The sequence below is a fragment of the Hordeum vulgare genome, chromosome 4H (genome assembly GCF_904849725.1).
Source record: "Hordeum vulgare subsp. vulgare chromosome 4H, MorexV3_pseudomolecules_assembly, whole genome shotgun sequence".
Classification (NCBI taxonomy): domain Eukaryota; kingdom Viridiplantae; phylum Streptophyta; class Magnoliopsida; order Poales; family Poaceae; genus Hordeum; species Hordeum vulgare.
In genome coordinates, this window is record NC_058521.1 from 158,119,805 (window position 1) to 158,140,700 (window position 20,896).

Below are 20,896 nucleotides of genomic sequence, written 5' to 3' on the forward strand. Positions count from 1 at the left end.
TGCGATGAGGATTTTCATCAGGAGCTTGTTCTTCAATTTGAGGAATTTGTTGTGCCGACGGAGCAGATGTAGTTTCTAGTACACCAGTTTCCTTTTCAGTTTCTTCAGCTGACGCAGTTGATTGTTGGTCTGGTGCTGATTTCACATGTGAGCTCTTTTCTTCAGAGCCAGTCAGAATTTCAGTGGCCGCAGGAGTTTGAGGAATTTGTGTGGTCATTGGCGAGTTTGGGTGAGCCTTTTCCCAAAACTAATCATGGATAACAGGTGTGCTACTGCCAATGTTTTCATCAGCCTCCTTGTCTTCAACAGTCATTTCTGGGTTTTGAGGAGGAGGTGTTGAGACTTGAGGAATTTGATCAGCTTGAATTTCCTCATCCAGTGGCGTGGATGCAGCAGAGCGATTGTCATCCATTTCCTCATCTTGTTCTAAAATAATGTGTTCTTCACCAAATGGTACTATCATATATGATGGTGCAACACTGAGGGGGGTAGCATCCATTGGAGCTGATGATGTAGTAGGCAGAGTCTTCAGGCGTTTTGCCTCTGAAGACTTTGAAGGTGTTGATGTCTTTCTCTTATTTGCTTTCTTCTCAGAAGATTTTGTTTTCTTCACGTCTGATGCAGACGGAAGTCACTTTCTTCACCTTTGAAGACATTGGTGAAGGAGCATTTTCATCACGCATTGCATGAGCAGTGTTAGGCCTGGCAGATTCTTCAGTAGGAATATGTTGAGTAATTTCATCAGCCGCTACTTCTTCATCTTCATCAGAATTAGGTAATTGTACAGTATAGCTGGGCTGAGTATTTGTTGGTTGCTTTGGGGCTGCAACCCTGCTGTTTTATTCATCAATTGCATGAATTGTGGCTTTGACAAACCTCACTTTGACACCCTTTCGGTCCGCATGAAGACTTGTGTATGCGTCACTGAGAGTTTTCAGCTCTGCCTGAGTAGAAACAAGTTTCTCAGGCATCAGGTTAAGGATGCTTTGTTTCAAGTACTTCTCCTTTTTAACCTTTGCAGCCCGAGCTTGTTTGGCTTGCTGATCCTTCCATTTTGCTTCGTTGATGAATGAAGTGACCACATGACTAAGTCTAGGTGGAAGTTTCAAATCATCAATTGGAGTGTTTGGATCCTCATACCAAAGGTCTATGAAGTTTAGCACCACTTTCGGATCCAGTGTTAGAGGAATGGTGTTGCGAGTAGCTTGTGCAACCCTTTCTTGCTTGTTTCCGATGATGGCTTGATGAGTTTCATCATCATATTCTTCACTTCCTTTTAATGCAGAAGGAATGTTGACAACCTTGCTTGGGCTTGGCCTTGTTCCTCTTCCAGCAGTCATCTTTGTCTTTAGTATGCCAGGTGAGGATTTGAGAGCTGAACCTGAGGCTGATGGTACTGAGGAACTTGGATTTTTGCTTGATGTTGGTTGAGCCGTGACTACAAAGGAGGTGAAGACTTTGCTGCAGTTGAGGACTTGGTAGCCGTTGTTGCTACTTTATGAGGAATTTGCTCTTTTGACAGTGTTGTTGAGGGTTTTTCCTTGGGACCTGGTTTCTTCATCATGACCTTCTTTTGAGGTTGTTATGTAGCAGAGGCCTCAACAACAGAAGAAGTGGCAGCAGCAGATGCACCACCAGAATCCTTATTAAACTGTGTTACAACAACTTTTGCCTTTTTTGTGTAGCTTAGACAAATACTTGTCTTTTTCATCAGGATAGTCCTCAATCGTGGCTACACTGGAGGGATGTGTTGTTTGTGGGTCTCCCTGTGGTAATCTTTTGCAAGGAGGTTTGAGGGCAAACTTCTTGGCATACTTTGGAGTGACATACCTGTATTCCTTCCACTCCTTTGCCCATATGCGTTCAATCCTTTGAAGCCTTATCTTGCGTTTTTCCATGGTCTCTTTTCCATGAATTTCTTCATCTGGCGTGCAGTACTCAGCATATATTTCCTCTGGAATTTCAAAAGCAATGTTATGTTCTAGTTTCTTGCCACCCTTTTGTTTTTTGTCTTCCTCCATTTTCTTCAGCTGAGGTTTTTGTTGAGGAATTTGTATTCTTGAGGAATCCGAGGACACACGTAATGTTTCTTCAAGAAATGATGAAAATGAGTTAAGTTGATGAGAACCTAGTGATTCATTAGCTGACATATTGTACGTGTGAACAGAGTATAGGTGTGAAGAATTTGGAGAGGTCATATGCGTTCTCAGATTTGAGGAAATTGAAAAATTACTTAAGTTGAGGAATTTGACCAGTGTGTTGAGGAATTTGACCAAGCATTCTGATGTTGGGTTCCAGAGTTGTGCAGATTCAAAAGTTTACACAATTGAGGAATCTCGTGATGAATTTTGGGGATTAGTAAATGTCAGTGTTCTGGGAATGGGGGTACCCAGACCTACGTGCCTGCGGCCCAGGGTCGGCCCACTTCATCAAGCAAACCGACAGGCCCGGCACCACCGAGGACAAGGCCCTCGCGAGGGACCAAGCCTCGCGAGGAGGAACAACATCAAGACCCGTAGGGGGCCTCCTCAGGAACCCTCCGGAGCGGCGGATATTCCGAGGCGAGGCCCGGCCTCAGGAGTCAAGGATGACGTAGAGGAAGGACAGGCGAGCAGCGGACAACGGGGCAACGCAATTTCCCCTTTAGTGCAAAGGGGGGATGGACGTACCGGGGTTTCGAGGGCATCTCCCAAAGGTTTCCATTCTGGTGCAAAAAGGCCGTCGCCGCCTGCCAGTAGAGCAGACGTCACCCCTGGGCCTGTCCCTATAGTGTTGGCAGCTACTTTGCAGGCAAAGACCACCTTTGGGTAGGGGAGCATGTTCCCCTGTTCCCCTTCAAAATTGGCCATTGTAGGATCCCTTCCTGCCAAAACAATAAGGGAAGAGGACCTGGGCCGCCACTATATATAGAGGATAGGCTGCTTCGTAGAAGGGGGAGATCCTCGAATTCACCCGCTAGCACCGTGCAATGCCATCCAACCTCCGAAGGCACTTGAGAGGAGAGGTAGCTTTATAGAATGGGGTCAAAGCCTGAACCATTCATTCATCCACTAGCACCACACAAGGTCACCCAGCTTCAGGAGGCGCCTAAACACTATACTAGTTCGTCCACCAACCTCCACGACAAGCAATCCACCAAAGCAGGAGTAGGGTATTACGCTTTTCAGCGGCCCGAACCTGGGTAAACTGCCATGTTCTGTGTCTTCCTCACCATCGAGTGAGTTCCTTGCCATTCTCAACGAGTAGCGAGCTAGTGAGGCGAGCCAGTGAGAGATCTTCGTACACGCCCCTGGGTTCGAATATTTAGGGTTTCACGGAGCCCGAAATCCGACATTTGGTGCGCGAGGTAGGGGGCGTGTCTAGGTCTCTCCCAGGGCCCGGTCAGCTGAAGCTGATCAGACTCATGGTAGGGAGACGTCGAATCCGCGCGGAGAGGTGAGCCGCTTGTATGGCGCGGACGGCACAAACGGGCCGAGACGCCGCACATCATTGTGCTACACCGCCGGCCGGTGTTCACACCAGATGAGCTTCCAACGAGCACCGGGGGCTGCCGCCTTCACCAACCGCAGGGCATCCCCCTGTCGCTTCGACCCTTCCACGCGTCTAGGTTGTTCCTTTCCCCCTCCGAACCTGCCAACACTCGATGCACAGACATGTCGCACTCCTGGTGGTGCACGAGCTCAGGCGCCCGCAAGCCACCCGCTGCCGCCGCATCGGCGGGAACAAGCGCGCTCTTGGGTGGAATGCCGCCGACGAGACCCAAGCGCGCCCCCACAGGAGCCGCGCTCATCGGCCCGCATCGCCAGGGGCTACAACCGAGGAACCACACGGACGCGTCCCAAGCATCCACTCAGGCCCTCTCTTATGGGGATTCGGCAGGAGCTGCTTGAGGCACGGGATTCGGCCACACTGGGGAGGCGTCACCCGGCACCCACCGGCGCTGTTAACAGAACGTGGAGGGAGTACCGGAGGCCCGACGACATCAACCCCTGGAGGCGCGCTCAGTTCGATGACGACCGTGCAAGCACACAACCGGGCTACGAAGGAAGCAGCGCAGACCATTACCGCGGCCCGAGACGCGCACGCGACCCCGCGGGCAGCCCCCATGCAAACATGTATGATCAGCACTGCGGGGGCGGCACGCAGGGGTGGCTTCGCGAGGACATCCAACGCGGGTATCCTCACGGGGCACACCTGCTGGTCGGGAGCTTCTTTGGGCAGACGTCTGGGTCTGGGGTCCGGGGGCCTATCGCCTGGGGCTGGGTGGATGCACCCTCGTATCCAAGTCAAGAGGCCCCAGCCTGGGGACTGAGGGTGGAACACACACCCATGTTCCCGAGCTGGATGATACCAACCTAGAGGCCGAGGGTGGTATACCCGCCCTGCCTCTGGGGCGCGCTACGCCCGCCTAGGGACTGGGGGTGGAATACATGCCCATGTCGCGAGTGTGAGCTTTGTTCAGTCGCCAGCAGGTGTTCGGGTACCCGTCGTTGCCCTCAGGATGGGCCAACCCGGCCTGGGATCATGGTCCAGGGTACCAATGAAGGAACATGGGGTGCCCCAGCGAGGCGCGTTGGGGCAACGCCCCCGGGACTCATGACCTACCATCTGGGCGAGCTCTCTGGCCAGCGAGCGGTGGGGGCTCCCCCCACGCTCGGGGGCTCGCTCAGGACGGGCCATGCTACACCGTTGCGAGCCCGAGGATCACGCGCGTGTGACGCATGGGGCTCCCGAAGCGTCCCCGGGACCTGCATCAACCCGTAACACCTCTGCATCATCCTTCAATCCTTCCGGAACCTACTTCATCCCGTGACACTCTCACGTAATAACGAGCTGAGGCTGTATACGCCCAGGGCCCCCCGAGGAAGCGGAAGGGGTCCACCCCACGCCTAGTGGAAGACATATGCTTCGCGCTGGGTACAGATAGAGGCAATCAACACAGTCCACCAATGACTTCCGGAATCAGGCGCTTATGCCTCGGGGGTAGGTACACTCGCGAGGCCAAAGCGTCCTCGCGACCTCCCAGATACACCATGCTACTGCAACAAAAGACCTTCCAACGCGCCAGAAATAGGCACGTCGACGGGAGAATACTTGGCTTGATCTTTCTGCTACGGCTACACCTTAAGGGACTTCCTAGGCAAGTATGCAAATGATTTCCCCCGTGGCCTTGGAGCCTTGCGTTGGTGTTCCCTCGAAGCGGAAAGGGTGATGTAGCGTAGCGGTGGTAAGTATTTCCCTCAGTTTGAGAACCAAGGTATCAATCCAGTGGAGGAGTATCTCAAGATCCTGCACAAACACAAAAACTTGCTCCCAACGCTATGAAGGGGTTGTCAATCCCTTATAGATTGTTTGCCAAGTGAGAACTGAAAGCAACAAAGTAACAAAGCAAAGTAAAAGCGGAGATGTAAACGATGGATGTGAATAGACCCGGGGGCCGTAGTGTTTACTAGTGGCTTCTCTCATGAAAGCAAGTAGACGGTGGGTGAACAAATTAGTGTCGAGCAATTGATAGAACCGCGCAAAGTCGTGACGATATCTAAGCAATGGTTATTTCTATAGGCATCACGTCCAAAACAAGTAGACCGATACTGTCTGCATCTACTACTATTACTCCACACGTCGACCGCTATCCAACATGCATCTAGTGTATTAAGTCCATAAGAACAGAGTAACGCCTTAAGCAAGATGACATGATGTAGAGGGATAATCTCAAACCAATGATAAAACCCCCATCTTTTTACCCTTGATGGCAACTACTTGATGTGTGCCTTGCTTCCCCTACTGTCACTGGGAAAGGTCACCACATGACAGAACCCAAAACCAAGCACTTCTCCCATTGCAAGAATCATAGATCTAGTTGGTCGAACAAGACCCAAGACTCGGAGAGACTTACAAGGATATCAAATCATGCATATAAGAAATCAGCAAAGACTCAAATATATATCATAGATAATCTGATCACAAATCCACAATTCATCGGATCTCGACAAACACACCGCCAAAGAAGATTACATCGGATAGATCTCCATGAAGATCATGGAGAACTTTGTATTGAAGATCCAAGAGAGAGAAGAAGCCATCTAGCTACTAACTACGGACCCGTAGGTCTGAAGTGAACTACTCACGAGTCATTGGAGGGGCGATGATGATGATGAAGAAGCCCTCCAACTCCAAAGTCCCCTCCGGCACGGTGCCGGGAAGGGTCTCCAGATGAGATCTCGCGGAAACGGAAGCTTGAGGCGACGGTTTCGAGGCTCCCCTGATTTTTTGCGGAATTTTTGGGAATTTATAGGCCAAAGACCTAGGTCAGGGGGCGGCCAGGGAGGCCACAAGCCTGCCCACCGCCGCCTCCCCCTGGTGGCGGAGTGGGGGCTTGTGGGCTCCCTGGAGCCCACCTGGCTTGGCCCAAAGGCCCCCTGATCTTCTTCCGTTCGGGAAAAAATCATTTCGGGGTTTTTTCTTCCGTTTGGACTCCGTTCCAAAATCAGATCTGAAAAGAGTCAAAAACATGGAAAAAACAGGAACTCGCACTTGGCACTTAATTAATAAGTTAGTCCCAAAAAAGATATAAAAGGTATATAAAACAACCAAAGAAGACAAGATAACAACGTGAAACCATCAAAAATTATAGATACGTTTGAGACGTATCAAGCATCCCCAAGCTTAACTCCTGCTCGTCCTCGAGTAGGGAAGTGATAAGAATGAATTTTTGATGCTTTCATGCTACCTAGCATAGGTGTCCTTTGTAATTCCTCTTATGTGACGTGAATGTTCAGATCCATTAGATTCAAAACAATATTTTCTATTGACGTGGAAACAATAATAATTCAAGCAAACTAGCAAAGTAATCATGAACTTTCAAAATAACAAGGCCAAAAGAAAGTTATCCCTACAAAAGCATATAGTCTGGCTATGCTCTATCATCATAACACAACGAATTTAAATCATGCACAACCCCGGTATTGGCCAAGTAACTGTTTCACACCTTTACTTTCTCAAACCTTTTCAACTCTCACGCAATACATGAGCGTGAGCCATGGTTATAGCACTATAGTTGGTGTGGAATGTAGTGGAGGTTGCAAGACAAAAAGGAGAAGATAGTCACATTAACTAGGCATATCAATGAGCTGTGGAGATGCTCATCAATAGATATCAATGTGAATGAGTAGGGATTGCCATACAATTGATGCACTAGAGCTATGAGTATGTGAAAGCTCTCAAAGAAAACTAGTGGGTGTGCATCCAACTTGCTTGCTCACGAAGACCTAAGGCAATTTTGAGGAAGCCTATCATAGGAATATACAAGCCAATTTATATAATGAAAATTTCCCACTAGCTATATGGTGGTGAAAAAAGAGAGACTCTCAATCATGAAGATCATGGTGCTTAATATGCACAAGTGTGGAAGAAGTAGTAGCATTGTCCCTTCTCTCTTTTTCTCTCTTTTTTTATTTTGGTGGGCTCTTTGGCCTCTTTTTTTGGTGGGCTTCTTTGGCCTATTTTATTTCCTCACATGGGACAATGCTCCATTAATGATGATCATCACACTTTCAACTCAAAACTTAGAGGAACGATGACTCTATATGGAATGCCTTCGGTAGTGTACTGTGGCAAAGATCTAGCATGGCATAGACATTAGTGGAAACATCATGCTAGCTATCTTACGATCATGCAATGGCAATGTAGACGTGGTGGCACATGTCATGGTGGTAGTTGCATGGCAATATATCTCGGAATGACTTTGAAAAAGCCATAGTAGGTAGGTATGGTGGCTGTTTTGAGGGAGGCTAGTGGTGGGTTTTGTGCATCAGCGAAAGTTGCACGGCACTAAGAAGATAGTGATGGTGGAAGGTGAAAGTGCATCTAAACCATGGACTCAACATTAGTCATGAAGAACTCATATACTTGTTGCAGAATTTTTATTAGTAATCGAAACAAAGCATTCAACGCATACTCCTAGGGGAAGGGTTGGTAGGTATAAACCATCGCGTGATCCCGACCGCCACGCAAAGGATGACAATCAATATACTAATCATGCTCAGATTTCATCATATAGTGGTTCACCATACGTGCATGATATGGGAATCACTAACTTCAACACAAGTATTTCTTGATCCACAACACATTACTAGCATGACTTCAATATTACCATAACCACAACTCAAAACTAATTGAGAGGAATCAAACTTCTCTAACTATTCAATGCACATGAAGGTGGAAGTTCTCGTATCCCTTTGGATAACTACCCCTTTTGAGACTACTTTCAAAGCATAGATCAACTACCAAGCCACGCACTGCAGTGCTCTAAAAGATATAAGTGAAGCACATAGAGCAAAAGTATCTAGCTCAAAAGATATAAGTGAAGCACATGTGAGCTGAATGGTCTACCAAAAGATATAAGTGAAGCTCGACAAAATCACAGTGTGTGCATGTCTCTCTCTCTAGGTGTGCAGCAAGGATGATTGTGACACAACAAAAATAAAAGACTCCTACGATACAAGACGCTCCAAGAAAAGACACATAACATGTGGTGAATAAAAATATAGCCCCAAGTAACGTTACCGATGGATTGAAGACGAGAGAGGGGATGCCTTCCCGGGGCATCCCCAAGCTTAGGCTTTTACGACATCCTTGAATCTCTTGGGGTGCCTTGGGCATCCCCAAGCTTGAGCTCTTGCCACTCTTTATCTCTTTGTCCATAAGAACTTCACCCAAAACTTGAAAACTTCACAACACGAAACTTAAACAGAAACTCGTGATAACATTAGTATGAGAAAGCAAACCACCACTTCCTTAGGTACTGTAGCAAACTTAAATTCTATTTGTGCTGATGTTGGGTTACTGTACTTTCAATCTTCCATGGCTAGTACCCCCCGATACTATCCATAGTTTCATCAAAATAAGTAACCAACACAACAAAAACAGAATCTGTTAACAGCAGACCAGTCTGTAGCAATCTGTATATTTCGTATACCTCTGGTACTTCAAAAATTCTAAAAAATTACGACAGTTTGAAGAATTTGCGTAGCAATCGGCATGACCAAACGATCATCCCCAAGACTAATCATAACGGTTTTTCTTGGCACAAAGGCAAAAAGAAACACAAAAAACACAATCATAACAGAATTATGAAAGTGTGGAAAACACAAAACAGAAAGAAAAAGGATAGATTCGTTGGGTTGCCTCCCAACAAGCGCTTTTGTTTAACGCCCTTAGCTAGGCATTCAATGATGCTCTCACAAAAGATAAGAATTGAAGCACAACGAGTGCATCCTAAAGCATGTGAAAATCACATTTAAGTCTAACATACTTCCTATGCATAGGCATTTTATAGGAAAACAAATTGTCAAGACAACCAATAGGTGCCAAATGCAAGGAAGAAGAAAGAGACAAGAGCAATCTCAACATCACGAGAGGTGATTTGGTAACATGAAAGTTTCTACCAAAATATTTTCCTCTCTCATAGCAATTACATGTGGGATCATATTCAAATTCAACAATATAGCTATCCCATAGGATATTCTTTTCATGATCCACATGCATGCAAAGTTGACGCTCTTCAAAAATAGTGGGATTATCATCAACTAAAGTCATGACTTCTCCAAACCCACTTTCGATATTATTGCAAATATCAAATTCATCATGAGGTTTGAATTATTTTTCAAGATCATAAGAAAGATCATCACCCCAATCATGATTATTGCAACAAGTAGTGGACAAAGCAAAACTAGCATCCCCAAGCTTAGGGTTTTGCATAATTTCAGCATGATTATCACTAACAGATTTTATAGTGAAACCATTGCAATCATGCTTTTCATCCAAGGAACCCTCGTGAATCACTTCATAATTTTCTTCCACACAATTTTCAGATTCACGCCTCTCAAGCAAAACTCCATAAAGATAGTCAAGTGTCCTCTACTCACTAGCAATTCGTTCAACAATTGTGGGTCTCTTAAAGAGACTAGCTAGTGAATGAGGATCCATATCAATAGATTTTCAGCAAGCGAAGATGCAAGCATATTGAAGGCACATGGCACACAAGCGAACAGAAAGCAAGCGAGAGAAAAGGGTGAATGAAAAGGCAAACGAAAAAGGCAAACGAAAAAGGCAAAGGAGAAAGGCAAATGAAAACGGCAAAAGTGAAGTGGGGGAGAGGAAAACGAGAGGCAACTGGCAACAAAAGTAAATGCAAGAGAAGAGTTTGTGAGACCTACTTGGATAGATCTTGATTTCTCCTCCCCGGCAACGGCGCCAGAAATACTTCTGCTACTGCAACAAAAGACCTTCCAACGGCGCCTGAAATAGGCACGTCGACGGGAGAATACTTGGCTTGATCTTTCGGCTGCGGCTACGCCTTAAGGGACTTTCAGGGTTTTTCTTCCGTTTGGACTCTGTTCCAAAATAAGTTAGTCAAAACAGGAACTGGCACTTGGCACTGAATTAATAAGTTAGTCCCAAAAAAGATATAAAAGGTACATAAAACAACCAAAGAAGACAAGATAACAACGTGAAACCATAAAAAATTATAGATACGTTTGAGACGTATCACACCCCCACCGTGACACTCTCACGTAATAACGAGCCGATGCTGTATACGTCCAGGGCCCCCCGAGGACGCGGAAGGGGTCGACCCCAAGCCTAGTGGAAGCCCTATGCTCAGCGCTGGGGGGAGACGGAGGCGGTGAATAGCTTAGGAGCTGGACGCGACCGTTTTCTCGTTCTTCTCTCACGTTTCAAGTTGCATCCCTCAGGGGCCTCCCCTTTTGTATTTTGAGCTATCAAAGGCTCGAAGATCTCTTTGTTTCATGTTTTGAAAAGAAAAGAAGGGTGAGGATTTCTTCTCTACGTTTCTCTCGTTATACCAAACTTGAGTCCTCTTTCTCCTTTTGCTTTGATTAGTGTTTCGTGGGAACCACGGGAGACCGCCGGGTCTCCCGAGGCAACCACAAAGCGGGCGAAATGACGAATCGCTCGAGCGCCAAAGGGGGTTCCTGAGGTGCGCCTCAAGATCCTTACCGGTCATAAGGCCACTTGCCCTCCTTGATGCCGTCCTGGAATTCTGGTCGGTATCAGGGAGCGGGGCCCCGCCCCTTAGGTGCGCCCTTTGTGGCCATACCTAATGGGGGTGGGGAAATGTGCGGGACTGGGACCTGTTGACGTAGAGCGGTTTGAGTGTCAAGGGGGCTCCTGAGCAACATGCCTCAAGAGCCTTACCGGTCGTATGGACACTCGACCACCCAGGTGCCGCCCATGCCGGTACCCAGGGCGTCGGGGCTTTTCCCCTTGAGGGACAACCTTGGTAACGGGTTGTGCCTCATGGCGGCAGGGAAATGTGCGGGACCGGGACCTGCAGACACAAAGTGACAAAAGGGTCCTCAAACCGCCCCGCAAGCAGGAATGAAGCGTCACGAACAAAGCCATGCTCGCGGGTCAGACCGACAGCTTCACGACAACGCGGGGCAGGCAGTTGCCATGGCCAGGAGGAAAACATCGCATGCACCTCGCCCCCAAAGGACGCGTTGAAAGGTACCCCCCGAGTTACATCCAAGTTGCTATAAAGCCTATACATAACCATATCAGGAGGACAAGGCCACGGATCAGGAGGACACATCGTCGCCAGAGCTCGCGCCGCCGCCTTCGGGAGCGAGCCTTGTCACCAGGTCTTCAACATGGACCTCGACCCATTCAGCTAGGGCGGCGCGGATCGTCTGTGGCACCGGATCTACCACAACGGCGAAGTCAAAGTCTGGGTTGAGGCGAAGGAGGTGGCTGAAGACGTCCGAGGCTCCTTGGCCAAAGAGGTCACGACTCTTCTCCTCTGCAAGCGTGTGGGCCTTCTCGGCACCCGCTTAAAGACGCTCCATGATGCGGAGGAAGAAGCCTAGGTACCCACCATCATCGGGGACCAGGGGCCGGAGACACCCTCGCTGCAGATGTCGATCACGGCCCGGGAGGCTCTCCCCTCCAAGGATCCGAACATCCGGGAATGCTCAAGTTGGAGACCGAGAGCGTGGATCGCCTCCCCGAAGGCATCTCTGCTATGTCGACAGAAACCTTCTGTCGTCTCTTGAGCTTGCGTTGGTTTTCCCTTGCAGAGGAAAGGGTGATGCAGCACATGAGCAATAAGTATTTCCCTCTGTTTGAGAACCAAGGTATCAATCCAGTAGGAGAATCTCGTCAAGTCCAGAGTACGTGCACAAACACAAAGAGCTTGCACCCAACGCTATAAAGGGGTTGTCAATCCCTTCAAGATTGATTGCAAAGTGAGATCTGAAGGCGGAAAGTGCAACAAAGTAAAAGAGTAAGACTGAAAATATGGTGTGAAGTAGACCCGGGGGCCATAGTGTTCACCAGAGGCTTCTCTCAAAATAGAAAATATTACAGTGGGTGAACAAATTACTGTCGAGAAATTGATAGAACTGCGCAAAGTCATGACGATATCTAAGGCAATGATCATACATATAGGCATCACGTCCGAGACAAGTAGACCGATACTTTCTGCATCTACTACTATTACTCCACACATCGACCGCTATCCAGCATGCATCTAGTGTATTGAGTTCATGATGAACAGAGTAACACCTTAAGCAAGATGACATGATGTAGAGGGATAATCTCAAACCGATGATGAAAACCCCATCTTTTTACCCTTGATGGCAACAACACGATGCGTGCCTTGCTACCCCTTCTGTCACTGGGTGAGGTCACCACACGTTATGAACCCAAAACCAAGCACTTCTCCCATTGCAAGAATCATAGATCAAGCTGGCCAAACAAAACCCACAACTCGAAGAGAATTACAAGGATATGAAATCATGCATAAAAGAGATCAAAAGAAACTCAAATAAGATTCATAGATAATCTGATCATAAATCCACAATTCATCGGATCTCGACAAACACACCGCAAAAGAAGATTACATCGGATAGATCTCCATGAAGATCATGGAGAACTTTGTATTGATGATCCAAGAGAGAGAAGAAGCCATCTAGCTACTAGCTATGGACCCGTAGGTCTATCGTGAACTACTCGCGCATCATCGGAGAGGTCATGGTGTTGATGAAGAAGCCCACCGTATCCGAATCCCCCCTTCGACAGGGCACGAGAACATGCCCGAGATGGGATCTTGCGGAGACAGAAGCTTGCGGCAACGGAAAAGTACTTTCGATGATCTCCTGATTTTTTCTGAAATTTTTGGGAATATATAGGCGAAATACCTAGGGCAGAGGTGGCCGAGGGAGCCCACAATCCTGGGAGGTGCGCCCCCCTGGCCGCGGCTAGGGGGCTTGTGGGGTCCCTGGTGGCCCCTGCCCTAGTTCTCAAGTTCCCCGATCTTCTTCTGTTTCAGAAAAAATCTTTTTGGAAGTTTCTTTCCATTTGGACTCCGTTTAAAATCCTCCTCTGAAAAGGGTCAAAAACAGGAAAAACAGGAACCGGCACTTGGCATTGAGTTAATAAGTTAGTCCCAAAAAAGATATAAAAGGCATACAAAACATCCAAAGTTTGACAAGATAATAGCATGAAACCATAAAAAATTATAGATACCTTGGAGACGTATCAAGCATCCCGAAGCTTAACTCGTGCTCGTCCTCGAGTAGGGAAGTGATAAAGACTGAATTTTTGATGTGGAATGCTACCTAGCATAGTTGTCCTTTGTAACTTCTTTCGTGTGACATGAATGTTCTGATCCGTAAGATTCAAAACAATAGTTTACTATTGACATGAAAAGAATAATACTTCAAGCAAACTAGCAAGGTAATCATGAACTTTCAAAATAACAAGGCCAAGGAAAGTTATCCCTACAAAATCATATAGTCTGGCTATGCTCCATCATCCTCACACAACTAATTTAAATCACGCACAACCCCGGTATTGGCCAAGTAATTGTTTTTGCACTCTTACTTTCTCAAACTTTTTATAACTATCATGCAATACATGAGCGTGAGCCATGGATATAACACTATAGGTGGAATAGAGTGTGGTGGCGGTTGTGAGACAAAAAGGGAGGAGATGGTCACATTGACTCGGCGTATCAAAGGGCTATGGAGATGCCCATTAATAGATATCAATGTGAATGAGTTGGGATTGCCATACAAAGGATGCACTAGAGCTATAAGTATGTGAAAGATCAAAAGGAGAACTAGTGGGTGTGCATCCAACTTGCTTGCTCACGAAGACCTAGGGCAGTTTTGAGGAAGCCCATCATTGGAATATACAAGCCAAGTTATATAATAAAGATTCCCACTAGCATATGGTGGTGAAGAAACTAGAGGCTCTCAATCATGAAGAACATGGTGCTATTATGAAGCACAAGTGTGGAAAAAGATAGTAGCATTGTCCCTTCTCTCTTTCTCTCTCTTTTTATTATTATTTTTTGTTTGGGCTCTTTGGCCTCTTTCCATATCTCTCCCTTTTTTTGTTTGGGCTCTTTGGCCTCTTTTTTTAATTTTATTTCCTCACACGGGACAATGCTCTAATAATGATGATCATCACACTTTTATTTACTCACAGCTCAAAAGCTCAGAATGATGATGACTCTATAGGAAATGCCTCAGATAGTGTACCGGGATGTGCAACGATCTAGCTTACGATCATGCAATGGCAATATGAGAGTGACGACACAAGTCATGAGACGGAACAGTTGGAGTTGCATGGCAATATATCTCGGAATGGCAATGAAAATGCCATAGTAGGTAGGTATGGTGGCTGTTTTGAGGAAACCATATGGTGGGTTTGTGCACCGGCGAAAGTTGCGCGGCACTAGAGAGGCTAGCAATGGTGGAAGGTGAAAGTGCATCTATACCATGGACTCACATTAGTCATGAAGAACTCACATACTTGTTGTGAAAGTTTTTATTAGTAATCAAAACAAAGTGCTAAACACATACTCCTAGGGGAAGGGTTGGTAGGTGTTAACCATCGCGCGATCCCGACCTCAACACAAAGGATGACAATCAATAGATCAATTATGCTCCGACTTCCTAACATAGCGGTTCACCATACGTGCATGCTACGGGAATCACTAACTTCAACACAAGTATTTCTAGATTCACAACACCCTACTAACATAACTCTTAATATTACCAAATCCACGTCTCAAAACTAATTGAGAGGAATCAAGACTTCTCTTTCTACTCAATGCACATGAAGATGGAGGTTTTTTGTATCCTCTTTGGGTACCTATCACCTTTGGGACTACTTTCATAGCATAAGCCAACTACCAAGTCACGCACCGCCGTGCTCTAAAAGATCTAAGTGAAGCACATAGAGCAAAATTATCTAGCTCAAAAGATATAAGTGAAGCACGATGAGCATTCTAGCAAAATCACGATGAGTGCATGTTCTCTCAAAAGGTGTGCAACAAGGATGATTGTGACACAATAAAAAGAAAAGACTCCTACGATACAAGACGCTCCAAGAAAAACACATATCATGTGGTGAATAAAAATATAGCTCCAAGTAATGTTACCGATGGATTGAAGACGAAAGAGGGGATGCCTTCCCGGGGCATCCCCAAGCTTAGGCTTTTTGGTGTCCTTGAATTTGTCTTGGGATGCCTTGGGCATACCCAAGCTTGAGATGTTTCCACTCCTTATCTCTTTGTCCATGAGAACATCACCCAAAACTTGAAAACTTCACAACATAAAACTTAAACAGAAACTCGTGATAACATTAGCAGAAGAAAACAAATTACCACCTCTTTAGGTACTGTAGCAATCTTGATTTCTATTTATATTGGTGTTAGATTACTATATTCTCACTTTTCCATGGCTAGTACCCCCCGATACTATCCATAGTTTCATCAAAACAAGCAACCAACTCAACAAAAACAGAATCTGTCAAAAACGGACCAGTGTGTAGCAATCTGTATACTTCGTATACTTCTGGTACCTCAAAAATTCTGAAAAATTACGAATGCCTGGGCACAAGGCATATCAACCAGCAGCAAAAATAATAAACTCAAAATCTCTTTCTGAATAAAAATGAAAAATAATCTCGTGAGCGAAAAGTTTCTGTCTTTTTCCAGCAGGATCAAACAACCATCACCAAGACTAGTCATAAAGGTTTTGCTTGGCTCAAACACAAAAAGAAACACAAAAGACACAATCATAACAGAATTATGATGGTGTGGACGCAACAAAACAGAAAGAAAAAGAAATAAATTCATTGGGTTGACTCCCAACAAGCGCTATTGTTTAACGCCCTTAGCTAGGCATAAGGCGTTAGAATCACGCATCGTCGTCTTTGGTGCTCAAACCATAAGTAGCCATCATCATGGATTCATAAGGCAATCTTATTTTATTTCTAGGAAAGTGCTCCATGCCCTTCTTTAAAGGAAATTGAAATCTAATATTACCTTCCTTCATATCTATGATAGCACCGATAGTCCTTAGGAAAGGTCTACCAAGAATAATAGGGCATGTAGGATTGCAATCAATGTCACGCACAATGAAATCCATGGGTACATAGTTCCTGTTTGCAATAATAAGAACATCATTGATCCTTCCCATGGGTTTCTTTACAGTAGAATCCGCAAGATGCAAATTAAGAGAACACTCTTCAATCTCATTAAAACCCAGAACATCACATAAATACTTTGGAATCGTGGAAACACTAGCACCCAAATCACACAAAGCATTGCATTCATAGTTTTTAATTTTGATTTTGATAGTAGGTTCCCACTCATCATGAAGCTTTCTAGGGATAGAGACTTCCAATTCAAGTTCCTCTTCAAGAGATTTTATCATAGCTTCGACGATATGATCGGTAAAGGCCTTGTTTTGGCTATAAGCGTGTGGAGAGTTTAGAAAGGATTGCATCAAGGAAATGCATTCAATCAAGGAGCAACTATCATAATTGAATTCCTTGAAATCCAAAGTAGTAATTTCATTACTGCTAAAAGTTTTAATATCTTCTACTCCACTTTCAATGCTTTTAGCATCAATATAGGTGGACTCCGAATCATTGGGGCATTTTTCAACCAAAGTGGACTCATATCCAGCCCCATCATCATTAGGTTTGACACAAGAAAACAAAGATTCAATGGGAGTCACACCAAGCACTTTAAGATCTTCGCGATTTTCATCACGAGAACACACCTTTTTAAGCCATTCATGTCTAGCACGAATTTGGGCGGTCCTTTCTTTGCTCTCACTCATGGAAGCACGCATAGCTTTCAAAGTTTCATCCATATTGATCTTGGGAGGAGCACATCTAACTTTCAAAGCATCAATATCACTAGACATTCTATCAACGCTCTTAGCCAAATCGTCAATTTTGAGTAGTTTTTCCTCTATGGACGCATTGAAAATCTTTTGCGAGTTGATGAAATCTTTGATATTACTCTCTAGATCAGAGGGTAATCTATTGTAATTTCCATGAGTATTGTTGTAGGAGTTGCCAAAGTTATTAGAGGGGTTACTAGGAAAAGGCCTAGGAACATAGTTTCCTCTAAAAGCATTATTGTTGCCAAAATTATTCCTACCAACAAAATTAACGTCCAAGCTAGCGTTGCTACTCTCAATCAAAGAAGACAAGGGCATATCATTAGGATCTAAAGGAGCACTTCTACTAGCAACCAAATTCATTAACTCATCCATATTAGCACTCAACGAGTTAATTTCTTCTATAGCGTGTACCTTCTTACTAGTAGGTGACCTTTCAGTGTGCCACTGAGAGTAGTTCGTCATGATATTGTCTAGGAGTTTTGTGGCTTCTCCTAATGTGATTCCATGAATGTTCCACCTGAGGCGGAGTCCAAGATATTTCTAGAAGCGAAATTCAAGCGAGCGTAGAAGATTTGTATAATCATCCAAAGACTCAAGTCATGAGCGGGACAATGTCTAATCATCAATTTCATTGTCTCCAAAGATTGTGCAACATGTTCATGATCAAGTTGCTTAAAATTCATGATAACATTACGGAGAGAGTTAATCTTAGCCGGCAGAAAATACTTGGATATATAAGCATCTTTGCACTTATCCCAAGAATCAATACTATTTTTGGGCAAAGACGAAAACCAAGTTTTTGCTCGATCTCGCAACGAGTAAGGAAAAAGCTTCAATTTAATCACATAATTATCCACATCTTTCTTCTTTTGCATATCACAAAGGTCTATGAAGGTATTAAGATGGGATGTGGCATCTTCACTAGGAAGGCCGGAAATTTGCTCTTTCATAACAAGATTCAACAAAGCGACATTGATTTCGTATGACTCCGCACTAGTGGCGGGAGCAATCGGAGTACTAATAAAATCATTATTATTAGTATTCGAGAAGTCACAAAGTTTGGTGTTTTCAGTCATGGTGACTTCAGCAAGCAAGCAAGCACACAAGAAAACAAAGAGCAAGTGAGAAAAAAGGGTGAACGAAAAGGCAAACGAAAAAGACAAATGTTTTTTTGTAAATTTTTGTTTTTTCGGAAGTGGGGGAGAGGAAAAAGAGAGGCAAAAAAGTAAATGCAAGAGATGAGTTTGCGACACTTACTTGGATGAGTTCTTGACTTGATCCTCCCCGGCAACGGCGCCAGAAATCCTTCTGCTATGTCGACAGAAACCTTCTGTCGTCTCTTGAGCTTGCGTTGGTTTTCCCTTGAAGAGGAAAGGGTGATGCAGCACAGGAGTAGTACGTATTTCCCTCAGTTTGAGAACCAAGGCATCAATCCAGTAGGAGAATCTCGTCAAGTCCAGAGTACCTGCACAAACACAAAGAGCTTGCACCCAACGCTATAAAGGGGTTGTCAATCTCTTCAAGATTGATTGCAAAGTGAGATATCAAGGCGGAAAGTGCAACGAAGTAAAAGAGTAAGGCTGAAAATATGGTGTGAAGTAGACCCGAGGGCCATAGTGTTCACTAGAGGCTTCTCTCAAAATAGCAAATATTACGGTGGGTGAACAAATTACTGTCGAGAAATTGATAGAACCGTGCAAAGTCATGACGATATCTAAGGCAATGATCATACATATAGGCATCACGTCCGAGACAAGTAGACCGATACTTTCTGCATCTACTACTATTACTCCACACATCGACCACTATCCAGCATGCATCTAGTGTATTGAGTTCATGACGAACAGAGTAACGCCTTAAGGAAGATGACATGATGTAGATGGATAATCTCAAACCAATGATGAAAACCCCATATTTTTACCCTTGATGGAAACAACACGATGCGTGCCTCGCTACCCCTTCTGTCACTGGGTGAGGTCACCGCATGGTATGAACCCAAAACCAAGCACTTCTCCCATTGCAAGAATCATAGATCAAGCTGGCCGAACAAAACCCACAACTCGAAGAGAATTACAAGGATATGAAATCATGCATAAAAGAGATCAGAAGAAACTCAAATAAGATTCATAGATAATCTAATCATAAATCCGCAATTCACCGGATCTCGAAAAACACACCGCAAAAGAAGATTACATCGGATAGATCTCCATGAAGATCATGGAGAACTTTGTATTGAAGATCCAAGAGAGAGAAGAAGCCATCTAGCTACTAGCTATGGACCCATAGGTCTATGGTGAACTACTCATGCATCATCAGAGAGGTCATGGTGTTGATGAAGAAGCCCTGCGTATCCGAATCCCCCCTCCGGCAGGGCACCAGAACGTGCTCCAGATGGGATCTCGCGGAGACAGAACCTTGCGGCTGCGGAAAGGTACTTTCGATGATCTCCTGATTTTTTCTGGAATTTTTGGGAATATATAGGCGAAAGACCTAGGGCAGAGGTGGCCTAGGGAGCGCACAAGCCTGGGAGGCGCGGCCCCCTGGCCGCGGCTAGGGGTCTTGTGGGGTCCCTGGTGGCCCCTGCCTTGGTTCTCAAGTTCCCCAATCTTCTTTTGTTTCGGAAAAAATCGTTTTGGAAGTTTCGTTCCGTTCGGACTCCGTTTAAAATCCTCCTCTGAATAGGGTGAAAAACACGGAAAAAACAGGAACTGGCACTTGGCACTGAGTTAATAATTTAGTCCCAAAAAGATATAAAAGGCATACAAAACATCCAAAATTTGACAAGATAATAACATGAAACCATCAAAAATTATAGATACGTTGGAGACGTATCAATCTCCAACTAGGTGGTTGCGATGCTCACGGAAGCGGGATTCCTGGAGCCTCAGCTTCGCACGGTAGTCAAGAAGGAGGAAACCAGGCATCTGCCACCCCCCTGCCGATGTCCTGCTGAAGCTTCGCCTCACGAGACGCAAGGGATTCCTCGACAAGCGACACCTGCCGCTCCCTCTCCTCTAGACGCTCCTACTCCAGGCTCTGCTCCACCTCTACAAGCGCCAGCGAATCAGCGGGTGCCCAGAGGCCCACACTGGCAGGAAAGAACTCAGCAGGCGGGCCCCCCAGGGTGGACCTCGACTGAGCCCACTGTTCAAGATCGGCGTTGAGGGCGCAAAGCTCCATGTGGCGAGCCTCGGAGGCCCAGCGCCGATAATCAGCCTCCTGAGCCTCGGAGAGAGCGCGCTAACGGGCATCCTCCACCGCAGCAAGGGACCCCTCTACCTCCATGCATGCGCGCTCACACTGCAGGCGGCCGAGGTTCACGGCGACTTCAAGCTGGCGCCACCCCGACGCGAGGCGCCGACGTTCATCCTCCAGGCAGACTTCATTGTTGGCAAGCCCCGCCCCCAGGCGCTGAAGGGCGCTCGCCGCGGTGTAGAGTAAACCCCATGGCACGACACGCGAACCCCTGACGGGCTCTAGTGGCCAACAAGAGCTCTCATGTTCTACATGATGAACAGGAGAGGCGCGCGAGGAGCCTCTCGGCCCGAATCCATGCTCAGGGGTTGGGGGCTCGCGCGCGGGCGCTTCGTCGGGAGGAAGCGCCCTCTAAGGCCCCATCACCAAGCAGAAGGGGTCCGGAAGGGAGGCCGGCACGACCCTAGGAG

The 20,896-nt window shown here is 46.0% G+C and overlaps 1 protein-coding gene across 1 annotated transcript; it reads left to right on the top strand.

Annotated features, from left to right (window-relative positions):
* The first annotated feature begins 1,326 nt into the window (after positions 1-1,326).
* On the top strand, positions 1,327-6,555 carry LOC123448264. The gene has a single exon (XM_045125099.1). The coding sequence runs from the start codon at positions 3,523-3,525 to the stop codon at positions 4,357-4,359; it is 837 nt and encodes a 278-aa protein (XP_044981034.1). The 5' UTR covers positions 1,327-3,522; the 3' UTR covers positions 4,360-6,555.
* The last annotated feature ends 14,341 nt before the right edge of the window (positions 6,556-20,896 follow it).